Here is a 26,002-nt window from a genome sequence, read left to right on the forward strand (position 1 = left end):
ACGCCGGGCCGTGCTCGTTGACATCACCATCCCCCATGATGAGAATCTCGTGAAAGCCGAGAAGGACAAGTCCAGTAAGTACCTAGACTTGGCTCACGAGATAACCGCCATGTGGGATGTTGATTCGACGATCATTGTCCCGATAGTTGTATCAGCGAACGGTCTAATAGCGAAGAGTCTCGACCAACATCTTGAGAGACTCTCGCTAGGTGGTTGGATCAAGGGTCAGATGCAGAAGGCGGTGATCTTGGACACGGCGCGGATAGTCCGTCGGTTCCTCTCTCTGCAGCCCTGACCACCGGCAGCCTGGGCCTTGCCCCGCTGCTGGCGGCACCCTAGGTTAGGTTTTTTTTATAATATGTTTATAAGTATTTTGTATTGTTTTTGTAAGTGTTTTTGTATTTTATTTTTATATCCATATTATAAATTAACCTAACTTAAGATGATAAATAAATAAAGAGAATAAAATAAAAATTGAGCCTATATACTTCCCACTGCTGGGCACAGGCCTCCTCTCATGCGGAGAGGGCTTGGGCTATAAATAGTCCCCACGCTAGCCCAATGCGGATTGGGGACTATCAATATCAATAATTAACGAAAAGTCCTACAAACAGATTTATCCGTCCACTCGCTTCAATCAATTCCAAGTAAAAATCTCCACTAGTTACTTTATCGTTGAATTCACATAAAAGCTTTTTCAAAGTAGGTAAGTAAGTACATAAAAAATAATTGAAAATATTACGAAGCTAAGTTTGAACGAGTATGGACCTTCTTGTTCGACTGTTATTTAAAAAGACGTCCACCTGCTAGACTGAGTACTGAAGTTTGCTCATTAAAAGTTTGTAAGTTTATTTGAAAAATTGTTCGACAGTCTTACCTTATATAGTCACTTTGTAGTTTTACCGCGCGTAACAAACTGTTAACGCAAGTTCTTAAACTTGCATATTTGAATTAAGCGGTTTTCTGTAACTATAAAAAATTAAATGAATTCTAACGTAATAAAATGCTGTAGGACTTGAACTATTTTGATGCTTGACTCGGTATGTTTTAAATATTATATGGCAAAATCGAATGGTCGAGGCACAACACATTTCAATTGAAAGATGAGGATAAATTTATTCAGGTAAAATCGTTTCTAAAAGGATTCTACCTATATCCCTGTATGTGTATTTAGATTAAATGGATTAAGATTATATTTATTACAGTTTGAAAATAAGAGGCCAATTAGAATTTTAGTTATTCGGTCTGTTTCTGGTCAAAAGTGACGTGACACTGACAGATCAGTATCATATCGGAAACAGATCGAATAACTAAAACTAGAATTGGCTCGTAAGAATATTTCATTTTTTTACAGGCCAGTTTGATTCATCATAATTCCAAGCAAACGAAGTCGGGGGCAGAAGCTAATATTAAATATGTGTACCTATAAATATATCAAATCATGCGGCCAAATATTTAATTACCTAAATAAACATACCGAATTTAATCATAGTTTTTGCGAAAACAAAGAGTAGTTATTCCACAATTTTTTTATTGTTCGCAAACAAGTCCTCGAATACAAATATTCTTTGCAAGCAAAGAAATTAAATTTAACAACAATTTCAACAAACTGCCTCGAAAAGAATTTCATTTGTACCGCTTTGATAAAATGAATGAGCAATAACATTTTATTGTGATGTCGGTATAAATACAAGTATTATTCCTGTCTAGTAACCTACCCACCTACCCAGGGCACGCATTAATTTCATAACCACATAAGGCACGAGAATTCATAAAAATATTGTTTTGCGAAATGTATTTTTAGTAAAACTTATGCCAATAATCAGTATAGCACACCCTTTATTTACAAAATGTTTTCGTCTAATCATCTCCATATTTTGTATCGCGATCATTCGCAAGCCGCTCCGATGGAGCGCGCACCAATTCTCTCCAGACCCTCTGTTCTTTTTGCTTACTGGCGAGTAGAACATTGAGAGGAACCAATGGAACTGTGACCTCGTCATTCGTGTCAATTGTTAGTAATAGGAGAGCGCGCTTATTCTGGCTAGCCTGAGGTTTCGACTGACCTACGTACAGTACGACTAGTGCCACCCCAGTCGTGATGAATATTCAGCAGGCTCGCATCACTTAGCTAAGCTTATAAAAGCCATGTTTCAAGTACTATCTATTATTTCGAAAGCAATTATGTACAGGATGCGGTTATCACATACTCATAGAGCTAATTCAGAAATGAGCGGGTGCGTTGAATTACTCGACACGACTGTGCCGAATAATTTATGCGTGTGATAATTAGGTGAGTGTCGCACTTGTTACGAGAAGTTATTTTTAAACAAAATGTTTAATGGAAGACGCTTACACAGATATTCACTTACAGAAAAAGAAGTTTGGGCGCTTATTTCAATGAATTTGTTATTTGCTAATTAGCAAACCCTCCTCCCTCCACCCGTGACTTCGTCCAAATAGGATTGACAGTTCGTTTCTTAAGTCAGTATAAATTACTTTTTAACAAAGAAAGGCAGTTGTTGAAATACATAACGTAGAACAATATTGATTAGCTAATTTCATATATTATGGATGTAAAATTTAACTTTCTGAGTATGTACCTGTTTATCCAATTATAATTAGTGAATCATATTTGCAGTTCAGAATTTCAAGGTGCTTCTAAAATACGAATTCTGAATAGATTCCTTTGATATCCAAAATTTCCACCAATAGATAAACGAATAATCTAGCTCAAACAAACGAAACTGTCGCCAAAACAGATACCGATATCTAAGAGAAAATGAGGTGTGGGAATGAAAAAGATAGTATGATGTATATTAGTTGAGTGGGAGAGGGAGAAAAGCTAGCCATAATCCTCACCGACACAACTCACTGGCAGACTTAGGAAATGAAAGCCAGGCGAACCCAAATTCATTAATGTTATCGTGCTCCCCATCCTAACACTGCACAGAGCAACGCGAGCTGCAGATTATTCTTATATAAGTGGCTCTTACCTCGAAATTCTCACATAATTTATGGAAGTTTATATGAAATTGGATGTGAAGATGCGTTATATGTATTGTAGCTTATAAATATTTGTGATGCATGTTTTTTATACCACGTTGCTTGCAAGCAAATATACTTACTGGCCGCCCGTTGTTGCAAAGCAGCTAAACAGACATAACTAAATAATTACATAGATACATATTCTTGGAACATCAGCGGTGTCGCATGCACGTTATCATTATTATTATATTTATTTATTTATTCAAATTTTTGATCACTATAGTTCGCTCCTATATGTAAATCTGAAAGCTTATTCTATAGGTAGCTATATTCAAGTCTATCTAAGTATATATGTGGTCTATGTTGTAGAACTTGTAGAATGATAATATTTCAATATAGAATGAATAGTAATTTGTAGTTGTTTATGGGCTTACCTATCTACAAAATTCTTTATCCAAATTTTAATCAGCATCCCAACCTATCTGGATTTTGAGCGACGCCGGCAGCACTGCAGTCCCGTCTAAAATATCGTGTTCCAGTTATCGGCGTTAATGAGACCTGGCTGGTGAGGAACCGGCCATGTAACTACGTTTCCAGTTGAATTTGTAAATTGGTGCTCTTCACAAAATGTAATAACGGTCGATTGAAATTCTATTAAAGGCCAACTTGCCGACGGATTGCATTAAAATATTTGAAATGGCACGAAAAGAAAGTTTGTGAAACTATTACCCTCATTGTACGATGGAGAGCCAACAGGAGCTAAGATTTAAATATTTTAGGTAAATATACCCGTCTCGCTAACGGAAGCGACTCCTAAAACTAGTGCGATAAGGACAAGGCGAAAAATCCTGCGTAAAAATATCAAAAATCAAGGTTTCGTACTCGACTGTTTCCTCCTCCAAAACTTAACCAATCGTAACCAAATTTGGAAATCTAAATGATTATGACATTATCTGTGTCGAACCGTTTTGCTTTTTTGACTAATTGATGTCAGTTTTGAATAGCACGCCTCTCATTGCGGCATAGTCAATTAGACCATTTTGGCCATTTTTGAAGGGCTCTAGCGCCTTAAAAATCAAAAATACCAAAAAAAGCAAAACGGTCCGACACAGATATTGACAATATTAATCTGTGTTGAAAAAATCATTGCTCTAGCTTCAAAACCCACGGAGGAAACAGTCGAGTACGTTTGTATGGAGAAATGACCACTCCTGTTGGCTCTTAAACCTTTTTATTATTTGTAATAAGAACACTATCATGGTTTTTAGGGTTCCGTACCCAAAGGGTGAAAAACGGGACCCTATTACTAAGACTCCGCTGTCCGTCCGTCCGTCCGTCCGTCCGTCCGTCCGTCTGTCACCAGGCTGTATCTCACGAACCGTGATAGCTAGACAGTTGAAATTTTCACAGATGATGTATTTCTGTTGCCGCTATAACAACAAATACTAAAAACAGAATAAAATAAAGATTTAAGTGGGGCTCCCATACAACAAACGTGATTTATGACCAAAGTTAAGCAACGTCGGGCGGGGTCAGTACTTGGATGGGTGACCGTTTTTTTGCTTGTTTTTTTTTTTTCTTTTTTTTGCTCTATTTTTTGTTGATGGTGCGGAACCCTCCGTGCGCGAGTCCAACTCGCACTTGGCCGGTTTTTTTGATATTTGGATTTTTATATTCATATGTTTTATAAGTGTCACTGTCTCTTCTATTCTCTTTGTGTAAACGTGATACTCCGTACTACTTTTATTAAATTATTTCTAATAATAATCCACTGATTTCACTACTTAATTAATAGGTTATGGGCCCAGAAACTCATCGTCGACTGATGCGGGTTGGGTACTGCTGGATGCAGCGGTGACAGCACGAGAGTCTTCCTTTAGAAGAGCCGTCACGACGTTCTCCGATGTTATCTGGGTATTAGCGTGTTCCAGGGTCATCACCAATGGCTTAAACTCTAGCAATAATAATCGCTCGAGAGTGTGTCACTGTCTCTTCTATTCTCTTTGTGTAAACGTGATACTCTGTACTACTTTTATTAAATTATTTCTAATAATAATCCACTGATTTCACTACTTAATTAATATAAAGTGTAGGTTAATCAGAATTAAGAATTTTGAAATAAGTAGAAAGTGAGTTTACTTTCAGTTTTATACACTCAAAATAATTGAAAATGGGTCATTTTGGATTGAAATCAGTAATATCTTATAACTTTAATGTCTTTAGTGAATGTTAAAATTGTTACTAATGTTCAGATGAAAGTTAGAAAACTAAAACATACCTACATTGATGATAGGTACATGCTATCTCACAGTTTTTGAAATAGGTACTGATCTATTCAAGTAGGAGCTACGACAAAAATATAGTTACAGTATTAATTCAATTCAGTCTCATCGGCGTTCTTGGCAGTAAATAAGATAAATCGGATATCGCATTATTTTCTAAGTTCTAAATAGACTCACTCAACCAAATGAACAAATTATTTACAGTCACTTGCAGGAAATCATGGAAAGAGCTGTAGTCTATCTGTCTGTACCTATATTAATTACTATTTACATATATTACTTTCATACATGATCTTCTTTTATGATGCTTATAGCATTTTGGTAAATGCTTATTTGGGCTATTTTAGCCACTCACATGATTCCGATTTTAACAAAAGGTGCCCTGAACTGCTCTGCCATTTCGCAGATACGACGGCACAGTGTCATGATATTTTCAAAAATCGATAACTTTACTTCTGCTAAAGCATTTGCAACGATTCTTTTGGTTTTTTAATGTTAAAGAAACAAAGAATTTATTTTACTACTATAGCATTGTGCTGTTATACTAAAAATAATTATTAAAAATTCACAAAGTTTACCCAATGAAATAATGTCCGCGTTATAGTAGAAAACTATTTTTAATTTAAAATCTTAATCGATAACGTATCTTTTTTTTGTATTCAATTTAAAGAAGACTTAATAAGCTTTTAATTGGTACTAAACACCTTGATAGCTCACCTATGAAATTGCAGAGTAAAACTAATTCAAATTCCGATAAGAAACTTTCGAATTGCTCAATCTGCTGTGAAACTATATATTATGTTCATGATTTTTTTGTGGCTAATTTAGACACTGAAGTACTAAAATATAGTAAAAAACAGTTTAAGACACTAATAATCTTGAAATAAAATGCATAACTTATGCAATTATAACGATGATAGTAGCTATATAACTTAAAATAACAAAAGAGTATCTACGTACCTACTAAATTTTGGTGTTTTTATAATTGCCGATCACCAACAACCGAACTAACTTATAACTACACTAACACGTTTAATACATCCACCAAAACACACACTTCACAACATATTAAGCACAATAAACCAATAATAACTATTAACACATAAAATTATACTGATTACAAACGTAAATAAGCCGGTAAACTGACTTCTTCCATCTCAAAATTAAAGATGGCTACCCATTTAGGGTGGAGACACAACAGCGCGCGGTGCAGATGTTCAACAGAAATAGGAACTTTAAAATTGTAATACCTAATTAATTATTTATTTAATCGTATAATTATTTAGTTTATTCAATGTAAATAGCAAAGAAATATTAGTATTTACAAATTATAAGTAAGTAGTAAAAAAAATCCCAAAACGCGTATGCAACGCGTCTAGTACACCACATGCCTTACGATATGCAGAAATGCTTTAAGCAACCACAGTTGCCGGGTTTGTACTTACAATTTACCGTCACATGTTTTGATCGCTAATCCTGTGTAATACACAGTGATTTAATACATTCAATGGTTTATTAATGTAACTTAATAATCGAACTATTTAATGGCTATTGGTTGCTCAAGATATATTTAGTAATCTTAGAAATGTAGGGCATTCAAATAAGAAACACGTCAAAAATCTACAGAACTATTGTTTTGAAGTGATATTATTTGGTCATCAATATTAAGTAGGTCTAAAATATAGTTTTAAACTAATAGACCAATAAACGCAGAGTAGTTTAATATACATTACTAATAGAAATATCTAAATTTGAATACTTGAGGCATTTTAAAACACGCAGCAACTTTTTACACATCGCACTTCCTGAACAACTTGCAAAGTAAAATAGATAAGAAATACTGTGGTTATGTCTATATGGTTGAAACATTTTTTAAATATTGTCACGTTGGTAGTCTGTGTTTTAAAAATTGTTTATACCGTATCTGTGCAGCCCTTCACAGATAATAAATAAAAAACCGCGTATACTCCGTTTTGCAACTCGAGTTGCGACGATCATTTTAGAGGTGCGCAATCTTGAAACTCTAGTTGCTGGAATCATGTGAGTGGTTAGGTAGATAGTAGGTTAATGGGCAAGTTGAGAATAATTTTCGTGATTAAATAGTATCGAAAGTCATAAGTTATGAATTTTTCCATAAAAGTAATAGTGTTATTGTATAAATTGATTATGATAATACTATTACTTATTCTGTGGTATTGATCAACGCTTAAAAGAAAACACATTTTCAAATAGTTGGATTTAGAAAATAATAACAATGTTTAAAAAAATCACTTCGTATTTTCTATAAACGGGGTTAAAAGTAAAAATGATTCATAACTATGTAGGTCATATCAGTTTTGTGGCTTTTAGTTTTACCATAAATTCTAAAATAATGCCATTATTTTGTTGAATACCATAAGCGTGCCTATAGGTTCCTACTAAATGAAAGAAAACAAGTCGTTAGGTAAATCCCCTTCAAAAACGACCTTTACCTTTAATCTTTATGGGTGAAGCGCCCTAAATTTCAATATTATCCTATCAGGAACACAGTTGAAAAGGAATCATCAGTACTAACTAGAGTGATCGCATTAAGTTTTGGTTCGTTAGACGCAGACAGATCCAACTAAGACCAGACGTTTCTGTGCAATCAAGAGTCGATTTATTTCTTGTTTAACTACCGACTCGCGTCTACTTATCCATTTACTATTATTGAACAAAAATCAGCATCCCATCCCCCATGTTCAAAACACGTGCAAATATAATACACAATTCAAAGCGTTCCAAACAAGGGCTTGTGCCGTACACCTTGGACTTTAGACTTGCACATAGAAAAAGCACTAAAAGTTGAATCTGTCAACATCATGTTGAATAATGTGTAATCTAATCTGTCTGTGTTGTTGATATTTAGTTTATTTTTGTTGAAAATTGTATGATGTCCAGAACTTACTAATGGAATTAGTTAAAAATAATGCAATAGAATTATGTGAATTGAATCATATCCCACAGTCTCAAATTTCAAATCAGGAGACATTTAACGTTTTTTGCAAGAGAAAATTTGGCTGACCCAATTAGTTTGAAAATCGTTCCTTATACATTAAGAGCCAACAGGAGTGGTAATTTCTCCATACAAACGTACTCGACTGTTTCCTCCGTGGGTTTTGAAGCTAGAGCAATTATTTTTTTAACACAGATTAATGTTGTCAATATCTGTGTCGGACCGTTTTGATATTTTTGATATTTTTGTTTTTTAAGGCGCTAGAGCCCTTCAAAAATGGCCAAAATGGCCTAATTGACTATGCCGCAATGAGAGGCGTGGTATTCAAAACTGATATCAATTAGCCAAAAAAGCAAAACGGTCCGACATAGATAATTTCATAATCATTTAGATTTCCAAATTTGGTTACGATTGGTTAAGTTTTGGAGGAGGAAACATTCGAGTACGAAACCTCGATATTTGAGATTTTTACGGAGGATTTTTCGCCTTGTCCTTATCGCACTAGTTTTAGGAGCCGCTTCCGTTAGAGAGACGGGTATATTTACCTAAAATATTTAAATCTCAGCTCCTGTTGGCTCTTAAAAGCAAAAGTAGATTTTGCCCCACATCACAGTCATTGCCAATTAAGTCTAGCGCCTAATACGCGGATTAGACTCTCGCGCGAGCCACGAGACGAGCCACGAGCCGCGCCACGAGACGTGAGTCCACCGCTTACACTCGCGTTCGGCTTGTCATTCGGTTATAAACCTTATGCCGTGCCGTTAGTGTTTAAATTATATTAGCTCGACGAGCTTGCGAGCCACGAGACGAGCCGCGAGCCTACCGCTTACACTCGCGTCTCGTGGCGCGGCTCGCGGCTCGTCTCGTGGCTCGCGCGAGAGTCTAATCCGCCTATAAAAAATAAGCAGGTTACTAATTGTCAACGGCCATCACGTGGGGTCCTTCACTTGATGTTAATCTTTCCTTCCTCAAAGGGGCCTATTTATATTACAAAACATCCCGCGCGATGGTAATCCGACATCGCAGGGCTAAGCTTTCATAATTGTGTTCATTTTAAACTCTTTGTAATACGACATTAAAAATCTATTCTTATCTGCGGTATATTATATAATTTGGTAGAGTATTTATCTTTATATTCTTATTAGGATTTGAGTCACTTTCGTTCTTAGGTAGGTAAATACATTAGAAACAAATTTTCTTACTTATTGTACTTTATTTATAAGATTATGCAGATATGTATAATGATATCTGCATAATCTTCTTTTCAAACCCGTAAGCATACCAACGATGCCGTACTCTTGTAATACACGCACCTTTCCGGGCATTATAGAGATACAAACAACCTGACGTCCCGACATAATATTAGTTAAGGCGGGTCGAGGCGCCGTCGAAATCCTAGCTAATTGCAACCTTACAAATTACGGGTAGGTACGTCGGACATAGACTAGGAATCCTCTAGACAGAGTCTAACTAAACTAAAACTAAGACTAATAGAGTCTAATTGCTCTAAAGCAATTATTTCATGAAACCGATGCTGCCAAAAATACTAGGGTGCGGGGGGACGAGGTGAGCGAATCCCGTGCCGTGATTGGTCCGTTCAAAGACAATACACCGGTAGTTTTACTCGAAGATGGAGTAAAACTACCGTATAAGTGGCAGAAGGGGTAGCGTTACTATGCTCAGTCTAGAGGATGTCTTGTCTGTGACGTCGGATTAAGATCTGAAGCACCTTACCAGCCGTAATAAGAATTTACGAGCTTGCTTCACATGACGTTACATAATTTACGCACGTCAACTGAAGACAGAGCTTTGATGCTGCCGGAAGTGAGGTTATGCGTAGTTTAACTTTACTATTAACTAACTAATATGGCTTAGCGACCCAAAGAGGTTCTTGACCTCCAAAACAAGAGCACGCCACTTCCTGCCAATTATGCGTAGTCGTGAATTTTGATAGGTTTGAATGGATGAAAATGTTGTTTTTAAGCAGCAAAGACTTAAAAAAATCTCAAAAGTAACACATTGTGTCATTTCTGTACATATTTAAATATCAAGAATAGTTATTTGTTTTACAAGTGGGCAAAGTTGTTGTTTAACCGCTCGTGCTAATATTGATACCCGAGCAAGCGAAAGATTCCAGAATTGAACCACGAGCGTAGCGTAGTGGTTCGAAAAATGGAATCTTGAGCGTTGCGAGGGTTTCAAAGCACGAGGGTTAAACAACATGTGCCCCCGAGTGAAACACACAATTTTTCACCACACCAACCCGAAGCAAATATTAATGTAAAATAAAATATCAAACATCAAACCAAATAAAATCCAAATGAATGTTATTAAATATTTATCATCCAAAATCATCATTTAAAAGTCAATTCTACCAGCAAACATAAGAAAACAACTCAAAATTTGCATTTGATTACTTTGCCTCACATGTGAATAAGTTGCAACTTTGCTATCGGTTTTTGAAGTGCAAAGTAAGCCTTTCCGAGCTGGTGTGGTGAAAATGTAATTTTAATTTCTTACCTTCTATTTTACGACTAAGTAAATTTAAAGAGTCATTCTACGACAAGAGTAACACGAGTCCGCATTAACTCTACGGTTCTCTGTTTATTTGTCTCTCTGTCTTTGTCTTTAAGTTGGTATTATTTTTTATCCCCAAATAGATACATAACTCACTTTACTTTCTCTTTGGAGTCTTCTTCATCTTCAAAAAGTTGTAAGCTTTTGATTATTTTACATAGGTACTCACCTCCAATTTAGAATATTTTTAATTGAGTTTTGCTACACAGTTTTTTCGTTCGTTAGTTTTTTTATTATTATTGCAATTTACTGCTGTTTACCCTCGCTGAAAGTCATACAATTAAGTTTGTAGTTTGCAGACAACCCGCATAAGTGAAATCCTATACCGCACGAATCCTAGATAAATATTTAATATGGGTGGGTACAGTCAGCAACAGAAGTTGCTAAGCGGGCGAGGTGTTCAAAATTACCTTGACATGCTCTTATACTTTTAACAATTCGCGTCAAGATCATTTTGAACATCTCGCCCGCTTAGCAACTATTATTGCTGCTGACTGTACTTTCTAAATTTCTCCACCACCATAGTAAGACACGAATAGACGATTTATTGAAAAAAAAATATATAGTCCGCACATAAATATGATGGCTTATGGCTATGGGATAAGAATGTAACATACCTTGCGGTATTGACGTTGTTACCTACTAAGCCTTTTAGGTAGGTATTAATATAGGTACTACATATAAAAGTGTGTGGAGCTTCTATTATGTATATTGATATTTATTGTTTTCAACGTTATTTATAAGCGTGATCTGTCCAGGCCAATCCTTTTAATTTTATTTTCTTACTCCTATTCTCTCGAACTAAACATTTTCAACTTTAAACAGCGAGAATATTAAATGGTTACATAGGTAGAGTCTGTACGGAAAGAGAAGAGTCGTGAATGTATAGGATCCAATACAGTCTACTACTCTTCTTTTTCCGCACATACTCTATTGCTTACTGAAAGCATAGAGAAATATAATAAGACAAGAGTGCTCATTCCATACATCAGTTAGACTATTAATTTCAGTGTCTACATCTAGCATCGAGTAGCGGAACTATCAGTACTGCTACTTGACAATAGATGTAGCACCAACCGGAAAGTCTTATCTCAACAGCATAAGACTTTCCGGTCGGTGCTACATCTATTGTCAAGTAGCAGTACTGATAGTTCCGTTACTCGATGCTAGATGCTAATAGTATTTTTGGTACTAAAAGTGATGTATGGAGTGAGCAATCTATGTATTTTTTTTTCTATGCTGAAAGTAAGTTGGATAGAAAATTGAATAACAGAAATACAACGCAAATGCGGTTTAAGGTCGCAATTTAGTTGTACAAAAATCTGTTATAATTTTTTAATTAATCTTTTCTAACAAATTTTACTTATTCATGAAAAAAAAACTTGCATAGCATTAAAAATAACTTAATTTAGATGTTACAATATCATTTAAACAATTTATATTTTAGACCCATAAAATGTAAGGAAGGTTAATGTCATTCAGATCGCGTCAGAGTAATGCCACATCCAATTAACTGTTCAGCATACTTTTAGGATAAACTCATACATCAGGAATTTATACTTAATTTAATTATTTTTTTCTACTCCAGCACTTAAATGTGTCAATTAAATGACTGACAGTGATATCTAAAGCAATGTCATTTGAATGCTTTGTCTATAGGCTCATAAGATGACTGCTAGCAGTCATCTTATGAGTATAATACAACTGCTTTATTTTTTTTAAAGATACAAGTTCCGATCATCTTGATTGAAAGAGGTATGTTTTCATTTACAATAATAACTCTTTTTTTTTTAAATAATAACTAAATTTTTTTTAAATAATAACTCTTTTTTTTTAATAATAACTCTTTTTTTTTAATAATAACTCTTTTTTTAATAATAACTCTTTTTTTTTAATAATAACTCTTTTTTTAATAATAACTTTTTTTTTTTTTTTTTTTTTTTTTTTTTTTTTTTTTTTTTTGCTGCAGCTGTCATAGAAAAAGTAATGTATGCAACAGCTCATAATTGGTTCTTAAAATTCTCGGGTCTTTTTTTACAAAACTCGACTACGTCTCGTTTTGTAACTTCGACCCTTGAATTTTAAGAACCCTTATTATATCACTGTTGCATAAACTACTATTTAAGTTGTGAATAAAAAAGGTCACTGAGTTAAAATAATTAAATTCTGACACCCCACCGAGTGACGGCAATACGACAATGGCGGACATGTGGACATTTATTTGGACATAAACAAAAAGAACCAGACAGCGCTACATCATATGTAAAAAAAATCTGCTTGTTACTCGTTCTATTTGCTTAATGCTACAATAAAGCATTTTATTTTATTTTAGCATTAGCTATAGTGTTCTTTGGTTTAAATTGGCCATGTTTCTGTATTTCAGGAATTGCTTTCTATTTGGCGGGGAATACAAATCCGAAAAATAAAGCTGCACAATCCAGCTAGGATTCAATTTGACCATAGCTCACAGAAAGCCAACACATGACAACAGTGTAATAAACCATTTTGATACATGGGATTGATTCCAAGTTTCGTACACTTTTGACGACTATAAATAAATTGTTTTTGGTAGCAGTGGGGGTGAATGTGCAAGCATGGTTAGGAAATTAAAAGCATATTAAAAACATTTGTTTATTTTACGCTGTAATAACGGTTACTTACCTACATAAAGTTCGTCAAGCAAAACATCACTATTTTCTTAGAAGACATTTTGTTAAAACTAGTTATTTACAAGTATAAAATTCACTACAAACTTTCGACTCTCCCCGGTTTACCTGCTTTGATTTCGATCGTTTAAATGTTTGTTATACTAACACTGATTTTAGATTTGAAAAAATGTAGACAATTTATAGTTTTAGTTAGCGCCCTCATCATCGGATAGTCCTGGAACAAAAATCTGTGTTAACGACGGCTTATTAAGTTTCCAAGCTTGGAACACCAACTTCTTAAGTATACTAACAAAGCATATAAAAAGTTGGAAATTGGTTTAAGACTTTCAAGTTGCTTTTCACTTTTCAAGCCAAACTTAATAAATAGGATTTTGCACATTTACTAAGTAAGTACTTTAGCTAGAGATAAATTAGGATCTCATCTTAGAATGACATTAAGCAGGCATCCAAATTATATAAATAATTTGTTTAAAATTCCGGTAAGTAAATATAAACATAAGTTAATTATACTAATTGATTATCATTGTTGACATTTTATAATTATACGTTTGCATGCTAAATTATTGACGACCGTAATGTAAATTCATATAGATTAGCGCAAGAATAATTTATACTGTAATTTATCATTATGAAATAAATAAACTAAACTAAACTAAACTAAAATACTTCTTTCTATACTGCCTTGCTATTAAGTTGATCGCTGGGACAAATTACAAAAAGCCCCACCAAATCTTTATTACGCTGTATTTATCCCTTAAATGGGCATTAATTTAGGTCGTCAGCTTTTTCAAAGGTTTTGGACCTTATCAAAAAGAGATAAAGTTCAAAATAAGGTGGGAATACCTTGTAGGGATGGGCGTTGAGACAAACAACTAGGTTCGAGTATAAACGTATAATGCATTAAATAACACTTACAAGGCCTTAAATACTATAGTACCTATGCGCATGTATGTGTGTGGGTATGGTGTAATATACACACTACACCTCCCCCCTTGAAGAAAAAAAATAATTAAAATCTAAAAGTTAATCTATTTTTTTTTTAGTATACAGTGGGCCACTCAGATAAGCTAAAAAATATAAACTGCATTACAAAATAAGAGATTACATATATGAAAACACATTTATTACGCTATTACGAGTATAGCAGAAGAAGTTGGACTTAAATGTAGCAACAATGTGCTAAGTTTAATGTTTGTTTACACAAAAAATACAATTTACATTAACCTTAAACATGATGTTAAAAAAAAAATTATAATAAAATATTTTTGCATACGAAACATTTTTGTTAGTTAGTATTTTACATAAGTAACTAACCTAATAAAAATACACTTAAAATGTAACATTAAAATAATTTTATTTATATAAGAAACAATGCAAGTAGCTATATAATTATCAGAGTGAAAGTAAAAAAAAATATGTTTTAAGATACACATGTAAAGAAAACTACAAATAATATATGTTAACATTAATCAATAAAAAAAATCGTTTCTTTTTAGGTACCTAGTTTTTTTTGTTTGCAAAAAAAATATGTCTTTATCCGTGATAAAAATTGTTACTTACCTACTTTATGCATATTCATTTTATTTTTCTGACGTCAGTTAATCATTATAATTATAGAAGACTCATTTCAATAGTGCCTCTTAAGCGGGCATTACATACTTGTGACATGGGTACACAACGCATATTTCGTGGTCGGCCGACCTTGTAATAAAATTTATTTATTTATTGCTCAAGACACAAGGTATTTTTTTTTAAGCGCGCAAACATACTTTATATTTATTCATTCAGGCAGTTCTTTTAACACATCCTTACATTATATCCTTCCATGTGTCCAAGGAGTCTCCACGATTGATGCTCGATCGAATCATGGTCAGACCTCCAAGGATTCCCTACCTGCCTTGTGTCTTGGTGTACCCATGCTAACCTAATCGCTCAAGGCCGCCTCTCGGGCCACCGAAGATGCGATTGGCATTTTTTTTTCAATTATTATCATTCATAATTTCCCAATCTTTACAACAAAAAAAAAACCATTCAAAATCGCAGACAAAATACTCATTCATTGAAAACTTTAACATATATAAGAATTTCAACAACTCTTAGTTGATCAGGCTAATCGTCCTTTGAAAAGCTTACATATATATCAGTTTTCCCAACAACAAATGCTTAATCGCCATCCAAAAATCTAACAAATTCCATCATACCATTTATAACTCTAAAACCAAACTATTTACGTATTTATTTTACCTGTACACTACACCATTCTAAGTACACATACAATAACAAAACATTTAACGAAACATCTACCCATATAATCCATCATTGAAACAAACCAAAACATTCTTTTACCAACAAAACTACATCTTTTCATAAATTCCTATATTATCTCGATACAGTACCATCCCCATATATTTTACTCATTATTATAACGAAGCCACTTCGTAACTCTGTATTAATATGTCACATCCGTATTAAAATGTCAAGTCCGATACACATTATGATTCATAATAATAAATGTCTTAAAACCCAACTAAAATTATCCTAAATTTTATACAATGTTAGTCTAGTATAATATGTACCTATGGTTAATAGTAGGCACATATTGTGTCGCATTCTTAAATTTTTATAATATAAGTGTACTAAGTGTTAAGTACTCTTTCTACTCTTTAACTTTAATATTACAACAAAAAAATATTCGATTCAAAACAGTGCACGACGACTATGAAATTTGAGATGTAATAACAGAAGCTACATACCAATCCCTTATATGTGAACACGCGCCGCGGATGACGCGCCTCATTTGTAGGCTATGACAAATATTGTATCTAAGTGTAAAAAAGTTCTATTGTTAAGTTAAACAAATGAAATAAAAACACGAAATATTAAAATGAGATTAAATTACCTATACATTCAATTTACTTGGAGCTAGGAAACGTAATGAATATGTGCCATTCCTTTAACCATATTACTATTTCGTCATCAGGCAGCATACTTAATTATAAAATACTTAATTAAAAATATTACCACACTTCTTCCGATTATGGCATCACCAAAAAATTAAGAAAAACTTATTGAAACTAAATTTCATTTAGGTATAAAAATACAAGATAGCAATTGATAATATTACAATCAACCAAATCTAAAATAAGTAGTGGATATAATACCATGCTTCACAAAAAAAAAATGTCAATCAACTGCTTATAACCTAAAAGTAGTTACACACACAAATATCACAATTTCATTTCCGTTGTGGCGGGAACGGGACAACTCATATCACACGCCATTCTCCTCGACTCCATCTCCAGCAAGGTCACGTCTGGTCCCGGGACGCGAACTAGCTCCCGGCTGCAACTTCCAACTTCTCTGGCTTTTATTTAAAAATTATAATTTGTTTTATTTTAGTCCATTTTCACTTTTGTCTTTTCGCCACTTGTCCAATTTTAAATATTAATTTAGATATTTTAACACTTACACTATTTAGTTAAGTCCACAGTACACATAATTTTCATTTGTCGTTAAAACACCAACCCATAAGTTCTATCAGTCTTTCAACCTTACACTTCCACTTTTTGTTGTATTGGTCCTTTTGTTGTATTACATTGTTTACTTATTATTTTCCCGTTTTCACTCAAATGTTCCAATATTTTCCACCAAGGACATCGGTAATTATTTCTGACTGGCGCAGCGCACCGCCAGCGCAGCACGAGGCCGCACTGGCAGGGTCGCCATGTAGGGATGGGCGTTGAGACAAACAACTAGGTTCGAGTATAAACGTATAATGCATTAAATAACACTTACAAGGCCTTAAATACTATAGTACCTATGCGCATGTATGTGTGTGGGTATGGTGTAATATACACACTACAACCTTAGGCCCAATTTAGGGTCATATGGAATGAATAAGTTATATTCTTACCAGTGTCTATATATTAAACAGTTGAGCATCGCTACGACTCCCACGTGCGATGTGGAACGCCGTAGGCCTGTGGAAGACAAATGAAATTATATATTAAAATCCTTGTTTGTGAAATAATACCCAGTATTACTTTTACGGTTCGGTTACTTTACAGGCGGTATAGTAACTCCAAAAGGTTATTTATTCAAGTTTTTCTTCATACACTTATGTATGTTTAAATGAATTACTATGATGCAATGAAAATAAAAAAACTGTTTATACGACAACGGTTTCACTCACTTGAATTTTTAGTTACATGTCGCCAATAGCGACTAAAAATTCAAGTGAGTGAAACCGTTGTCGTATAAACAGTTGAAAATAAAAAAGGCGACAAACCGATGCAGCTTGGCATTTAAGTAACTATTCATCTTGCATGATACAATCTCCAGGCATTAAATATATTCAAAAAATGTTGTTCGGTACTTTTGTATATGTACGCACAAATACTACGTATTTTCGTTCATTATTTTCAAATCGATTAATACTTAATCGACTAGCATATTCCAAACGGGATAAGCCTAAAAGGGAACGCTTTTCTAAAAGCGCGCAACACTGGAAGCTCGAGTGTTGCCATACTCTTCTCAACGATCTCAAAATCGAAACGCGCCGTATCTGCTCGCTCCGTCGAAAGCTTGAGCTTTTAAAACCCCAAAATCAAACCTACAAGTGTCCAGCACAAATAGAAGTCGTCTGCCGACGCCAGCCTATGAGATTTCTACATTTCATCATCGAAAGAACCAGATCAGGGGCCCCTCAGGAAATTGCATACCCGATCCATACAGGTCAGTCCCCACGGTCTATGCTAGTCAATTTACCCAAGTACCCAACAAATGTATTTAGATTTAGAACTTTGTGCCGTTAAAATAGTAACGGTAATTAAAATTACGTCATGTAGATATATGTACAGTCGACGTCAAAGATATATTTACAATTGAAAGTTACAAAAAAATCTTTACATTAAAATAAGTTGCCATGTAATGTGACAAGTACTTGTTTACGTGATATATTACAGTTTTATATTTTCACACAATGTGCCCAAAATATGCTTACACTATTTAATCCGTGTAGTTTGCCCCTTTTTATGACGTATGTTCGTTTACATGACAAGTTACAGAATAATATTTACTCTTAATGTACCAAATTAAATTGCATAAACAGTTTTATACCTCCTGCTAAATAAATATCTTTACAAACATTTGAAAGCTGCATTCTAATTTCAAATAATGACAATCGTCGAAAGTACCATACTGTCAAATGGTCTGTTTGTCTCGTTCGTTTAGATGACGTCAATGCTATGTCGAGTATGTAATTCCGATGTTTACATTTAAACCATTTTCAGTATTTTTGATTTTCAGGGTTTCGTACCCAAAGGTTAAAACCGACCCAATTACTAAACCTCTACTGTCCGTTCGTCTGTCTGTCTGTCACCAGACTGCATCTATCTCACAAATAGTTAAAACTTTCAGACGATGTATTTCTGTGCCGTTAAGTTTAATAACAAATACTAAAATCAGAATAAAATAAATATTTAAGTGGAGCTCCCATACAACAAACGTGATTTTTTGCCAATTGTACAGAACCCTTAATGGACGAATCCGACTCGCCCTTGGCCGGTTATTTTGTAAATGCATAGATACTGAAGAATTATAAGTTAACCCTTTTCGGCGCCATGTCAAACGCAAAAGCTAATATGAATATTCTTAATATGAATTAATAAAAATAAGTAAGAAGGTAAAGAAAATTATAGCAAGGAGGTTTCATAAATAAAAAGTAGGCCAGAATGAAATAGGTGAATTATAAAGAAATTAGTAAATAAACAGGTGAATTGTGTAAATATGTTTTTGTGCGTAAAAGTTTTTATGCATCATGAAACGTAAAAACAGAAATGTTGCTCTTGACGTGTATCACGTTTGACACATTAGGTGTAAATATTATTCTGTAACTTGTCATGTAAATGAACATACGTCAGAAAAAGGGGCAAACTACATGGTTTAAATAGTGTAAACATATTTTGGGCACATTGTGTGAAAATATAAAACTGTAATATACCACGTAAACAAGTACTTGTCACATTACATGGCAACTTATTTTAATGTAAAGATTTTTTTGTAACTTTCAATTGTAAATATATCTTTGACGTCGACTGTACCTAAATTGAATTGTCGTGATATATTCGGACTCAGTTGACTTCAATTACCTTAAGTTTTTACAGTAGGAACGTATCAGCCAGTTAGAATAGTTACGTATTTTTCTTTAATTGTATCTAATTTATTTCACTACAGGTGATTTTCACATTTGATGCGGATTCGCACCGCTCCAGCTGTAATGTATGAAATGCACGCTCAGAGGTCTGCTCTAACGCCAGCCGCCATTAAATTGTTTAACTAATGTATGGCGGTTGGCATCAGAGTTGAGCATGCATGCTCGGAGCGTGCGTTCCGAGACCCTCGGGGCATACCTACTGAATCGGATCCGCGGAACAGGTGTGATAGTCGCGTTACCTGAGTTGGAGTCCCGGCTGCCCATAACGGGCGCGATCTGTGGCCTCTCCTCGTCCAACAGCAGCGCGTCGCTCGTCGCCCACACGGACAGCACGCGAGCCACGCATGTAACGTTCAGACGACCCTGTTTCAACAATAATGTATACTTAGGTCATACTGAAAATTCCTGTAATCTAAAAACTGTAGATTTGTAACATTTTATTCATTTTCTTAACTCTTTCTAACAATGCATACAAATTTTCTTTACGATAGGATAGTTCTCAAAAGGGCCCATTTTTTCTCAGGTACTTTTTGTATGAAAACTCCCTCAGTGATTTTGTATGGCGTTTTTGGGGTATTTAGATAAGTATGCGACTTTTTTGTAACTTATTATTATTGAGCAAACATCCATAAAATTAATATGAAAGCACCTAAATTTATAAAACCTACCACAAACAGTTTCACGAGAACTGGACTTCATTATAAGATAATATTCGATTGATAATAAACTTAAGTTATTGACTGAGGCCACATTGAAAGTCGTATCAAATTCTAGCGCGAAAAATTTCCCTAGGTTTAATTATAAAAAAAATTGGCAAGCTAAAGGCTACACGCTAGCTACAGTCAGTAGTTAGCAAAAGGACCGGCCCGAACGGCTGTCTATTAACGCTTGCAAACCAGAACAACTTTTTACTTTTCTTTGAAAAACACAATTTCGGTGGCGGCCACAAAATGGAATTCATTTTCGGAACAGCAGTCGCGGGCAAATTTACACGCGGAGTTGTTTAATATTGGGACTTGAATAGTCCGTAAACTGTAAAGTATATAAGTAATAAGTGTTAGTACTATACGTTTATAAAAAAAATTGTCATTGCAAATACACTGGATATTATTGCAATACCTATCTTAACATTAAAATTCGGAATAACTGAAATATTTTATGAGCTTGCATGTTATGTCATGAACATTTAGGTAAGTAGTGCTAATAATAAAATGTAAAAAAGAATTATTCAGCTTTGAATGTTTATATAATAAAGCATTTCATATTTTGTCATAGAATGTAGAAAAGGCTTAGTAGGTAATCAGAGGAAAAACAGACGCGTTTTGTCTTGTGAGACTGGCGGAAAATTAAACTCGTGAAAACGTGTAAGTACTCGTACCTAACCACATTTGTGATACCCTTAGAGCATGTGATACTCCCTATTCAATACGGATATAAGTAACGTTTTATGTCGAGATAGTTTCAAAACTTAATTTCATTTCGTACTCTGTTTAGTAATTATTTTGAAGCTGAACTCTTTAGAAAAACGATCTATGTATATGATTGTTATTACTAGTTAGCTTTCTAATTCTTCAAGCGTACCTAACGCAAGTATTTCTGTATTTTTTGTTATGAGTTCCAGCATTGTACAAGTACGAAGCGGATTGCTCAAATGCAGATTTTATTAGCATCAAATTAAATTGAATCTCATTAGCCTCTCGCGATCGCAGAGAGCTATGCGCAGATTGTTAGTGCTTATTATGCGCATTTTTACTTTTATCTCTTACTAAGCTTTGACACATTTCGAATCGGAATGAACCAAAATAATTATTTGTAATTGGTAATGCGGAAAAGCTGGACTGGACGATCGATTTACTGATAGGTACTATTTACGTATTTAATTAGTGGTTACAAAACACGGCTCGATACCGTAACTAGTTTCAAATTCATTTTAGCGTTGTGATTGCTAAAAATTCTCATAGTAACTATTTACATGTTGCATTTTTATCAATTACTGCTGCTGCTGCTGAGACGCTTCTAATGATTATAAACTTCAGCAATTGTGTTTTCCAGTACCTACATTAACAAATCTGCTTCATATTTAAATATACCAACTTTAACTGAATGGTAAGGAAATATAACAGAAATATATGAAATAATTATATAAATTGTAGGTACTCGGTGAAGTAAAATTAAAATGTGTACATTTTTGGAACTGAGTCAAAATTTAAAGTTACCTTATGAAAATGTGCAGACTGTACTCTCATAACGAGTTGGCTGAACGAACTCGACTTATTAGATTTCTCTTCTTCACCGGTGGTGTTCAATTTGTTGGTTTGTTCAGGCCGAGGCTGGCGCGTCGTGGTCTCCGCTTTCCGGTTATCAGTGGCGTCCAGCAAGTCCAAGTTTCCTGGAATGTCTATCACGTTATCGGTGACCGCTTCTTCGTAGCCGGAGATTGCATCCCACGGGCTGAATATAATTCTATTAGCATCCTCGAGCGATGCGTCGGCTATCACAGGGTTCCTCCGCAGCGAGTACGGGTCGTGCGGCGGAATATCGAGGCCTTTTACCTACGGAAAATAATCATGTTAGAGGGTGCACCGAACTTTAACGGCAAAAGTACATCTATCGTTTATTTATTCCAATTTCCGCTTCCACGTAACGTAAATTGGGGGGATGTATTATATTGATTGTGTTTTAAATTTAAACCTCTATATATTTTACCTGTAAGCGTTAAAGAAATAACAGTAGGTTTTCTGTCTGGTTTAATCATTTCAAACAGAACTTCAAAATTTTATGTTGCAACAACGAAATGCGAAACAATAAAGTGTACTACGCAAAGTGAAGCCGCAAATAGGTAACTTTATTTTAAAATAAAACTGAAAGCTTGGATCTTTAAAAAAATACAGATTCTTGTAAATTAAAATAAGTAGAATAAACAAAATCAAAGTGGTCGTAAGAGGTATATACGTTAAAAAAAGCGGCCAAGTGCGAGTCGGACTCGCCCATGAAGGGTTCCGTATTTAGGCGATTTATGACGTATAAAAAAAAAACTACTTACTAGATCTCGTTCAAACCAATTTTCGGTGGAAGTTTGCATGGTAATGTACATCATATATTTTTTTTAGTTTTATCATTCTCTTATTTTAGAAGTTACAGGGGGGGGACACACATTTTACCACTTTGGAAGTGTCTCTCGCTCAAACTATTCAGTTTAGAAAAAAATGATATTAGAAACCTCAATATCATTTTTGAAGACCTATCTATAAATACCCCACACGTATGGGTTTAATGAAAAAAAAATTTTTGAGTTTCAGTTCGAAGTATGGGGAACCCCAAAAATTTATTGTTTTTTTTCTATTTTTGTGTGAAAATCTTAATGCGGTTCACAGAATACATCTACTTACCAAGTTTCAACAGTATAGTTCTTATAGTTTCGGAGAAAAGTGGCTGTGACATACGGACGGACAGACGGACAGACGGACAGACGGACAGACGGACAGACAGACAGACATGACGAATCTATAAGGGTTCCGTTTTTTGCCATTTGGCTACGGAACCCTAAAAACGGTCTCACATGATACCAAGGTTTGGGTATCAATATATTTGTGTTCATAATAATTGTCAAAAACTTTTTTACTGTAGGTACGAGTATGTGGTTTGGGTATAGCTGTAGTCTTTCCTGTAGACTTCATGAAATATATGGACTTTATAGCCTAATTTTCTTGTACAACACTTACGGGCATGTTTTGCTCCTTAAATTCTGTATGATTTAAATATACCAAAATAGTGATTATTATACTGTCCACAGAATAAACGCACTTTTTCGGGAAAGTGTTCAACTCAAAAGCATGGTCATCTCACCTCTATACCATTGAGGAGCCAAGTAATATTGGCGGGCGGGTCTGCAGGCGGAGCCGTGCAGTTGGCGCGCAGCATGTCGCCGGCCGAGTACCAGCTCTTCTGGGCTCGGACCCGCGGCCCGGACGCGGGCAGCTCTGCCACAAATACAAACATCACTCACGAATAGCTCCGACGGCAGATCAGTGCCAATATGCCAGCACCATGGAATCATTTCTACAGTCTTGTTTATTTTTCAGAAGTGTTATGTGGCATGAATATATGTTTCATTTCAACTATATTATAAGTATTCTAAACATTCTGGCTACAACAGTATCGTCCAATACTTAAGTAGATTTGTTTGTTCCAGTAGAACAGTCAATAAAAACAATTTGAAAGACCGTTAGGTGTATGATGGGCATTCATAGCGATTATGACTGTTATTGAGAGATAGTTCCATAGTAAAACGGAAACAGGTAATTAACGTGAGCATGCCGCCCATTTTAAAGGATTAGATCTAAACGACCAATGCAAGTTCAGCGCACAAATACAAAAGTTACCCAACACACAATGGCTACAGCCGCGGTGAAACCGCAAGCCGCCTCTGTGAGCTTTAATCTTTACGGAACTACTAAAGCCTAATTAAATTACGGTCCCAGCATGCAAGCGGAATAGAATTGTTCGTGTGCCCGGCCAACTGGATCGTATAAACAAAGTTGTGGGCCACTAAAGAAGGAAAAATACTGATCGCAATAAATTACATGAGTTGAGTCCACACCGGGTTCAGAGCGCGATGTCGGCGTCGACGTTGCATATTCATCTTTCATACGCGCTCGTTCCATTTTAGTTTACCGCAGAATTTTGCAGAGCGCGGTTTAAACGCCGAACAGAGAAAATGGCGACCGAACTAAAACTCTGCTTGCTTTTGTTTGCCAGCAGCGCCCTCTATTACGACGCAGCGGCGGAACTCGGCGCCGAGCAAAGTTTTAAGTGTTTACATTCCTGTTCTGTCGCTTTTTGCCAATTCTACTTAATGGGAACGCAGAGAGTTCTCAGCACCTCGTTTAATTTGGCCGTCGTGGGTATATTTTTGTGTTTATTTAATCCGTCAAGATTCTGCTAAAGCCCTCCTTACTTTATTAGGAAAACAACTGTGTTTTGTTTCGAAAGATGTTTGAGCTTCAAATTATGATAAGACGCGAAGCAAAGCAGCCGGCGCTAATTGTGTAAACACGACACGTTAATTAATTGTTATTTTAGGAAAATTATTGCTACCGCATATTTTAAATAAGTGGATGGTTAACTTTATATCATTGTATCTTCTTTCTGTGCCCTTCTATATTTTTTTACACTGTGTATACTTATGTCGAAAAGGTCTTAACAATTTGATAACGATATCGACTTTATTCTATCACTTCTTCCTCAATTATGAAAATGAAATATTCCGAGATAATGTAATAAGAGACATAATTAATACGTGGTCCCAGAATCCCTTGACTTGACGTTGAGGTGTCGTCGCGCCAGGAACTGTGTTCAGGCGGTACGTGATGCCAAATCGTCCCAATTCAAAGTTATATTGCAATTAGAAGCGCGTTTCGAGAAACACGTTCAAGTGTAGCACTCCTAAACTCAATTATTCATTATAACGCGACAGTATCACAAATGTGACAAATGGGTAATAATGTCAGTGTCACTGAGGACCGCCGTGGCAGCGCAGCGGCAGCGTCACACTACGCGCACCTCCCGGGCCTCCCCAATAACCGTAAATTAACCAAGATAAACCTTAATCAAACATCCCTTGTGTTCGATTCCCCACATTTATTGCCCAACAATAGTTCTGATTTACGATTTAGGATTGCACGAGGCCGCCGGGGGATCGTCCGTATTATTTATATTACTTACGATAGTTACTTACTAATGCCCAGTTTAGTATTGAACAGAGCCGATAACGACAACTATCACCGTAGACAGCTACTGTAGCGAATTTAATTTCCTGCCTGCGAAATCAAACGGTTAATCTAATGGCAGATGTAAGTTACTTACCTAGACTGTTATCTATTTCAATAGTTTTGTTAGATCAACTTGTCTAATACATAAACTGCTGCTATCTGCTATTTAGTTTTGCAAGTTTGCTTTGCTTTAAGACCGATCTACGAGAACATTAATTGGATAAGATTTAAATTAATGTTCGTGGTAAGCTAAGGAACATCAAACATAATAATTTTTTTGTGCCTGCTCTTGCTTTATTTACTATACAATTCTACTCTTCACACGATGACGTTCACCTTTTTTTCCAATTGTGATTAAGAATTCAATCCCCACATATTGCCAAGCTTGCACTTTTGGCGGACGCTAGCAATATCAAGGCAATAACCCATCGTGAACGTAATCACGTGTTCTGCAGTTAGGTTTATATTGCATTGCCTATCCGCTCCGCGCTCTGTCCCATTTAGAGTTGCTCCCAAATTTAAACCCA

At 35.1% G+C, this 26,002-nt stretch overlaps 1 protein-coding gene across 1 annotated transcript in view; it reads right to left on the reverse strand.

Annotated features, from left to right (window-relative positions):
- Window positions 1-13,438: 13,438 nt before the first annotated feature.
- Window positions 13,439-26,002, reverse strand: part of LOC134650235 (uncharacterized) — a 35,732-nt gene continuing 23,168 nt past the window's right edge. Inside the window, exons 5-9 of the mRNA XM_063505183.1 lie at window positions 23,551-23,684; window positions 21,921-22,256; window positions 19,944-20,067; window positions 17,404-17,470; window positions 13,439-13,704 (exon numbers count right to left, since the gene is read on the reverse strand). Of these exons, the coding sequence (XP_063361253.1) occupies window positions 13,692-13,704; window positions 17,404-17,470; window positions 19,944-20,067; window positions 21,921-22,256; window positions 23,551-23,684 (674 nt within the window). The 3' untranslated portion in view covers window positions 13,439-13,691. The remainder of the gene's footprint in view (window positions 13,705-17,403; window positions 17,471-19,943; window positions 20,068-21,920; window positions 22,257-23,550; window positions 23,685-26,002) is intronic.

This window comes from Cydia amplana, chromosome 8 (assembly GCF_948474715.1).
Source record: "Cydia amplana chromosome 8, ilCydAmpl1.1, whole genome shotgun sequence".
Taxonomy (NCBI): Eukaryota; Metazoa; Arthropoda; class Insecta; order Lepidoptera; family Tortricidae; genus Cydia; species Cydia amplana.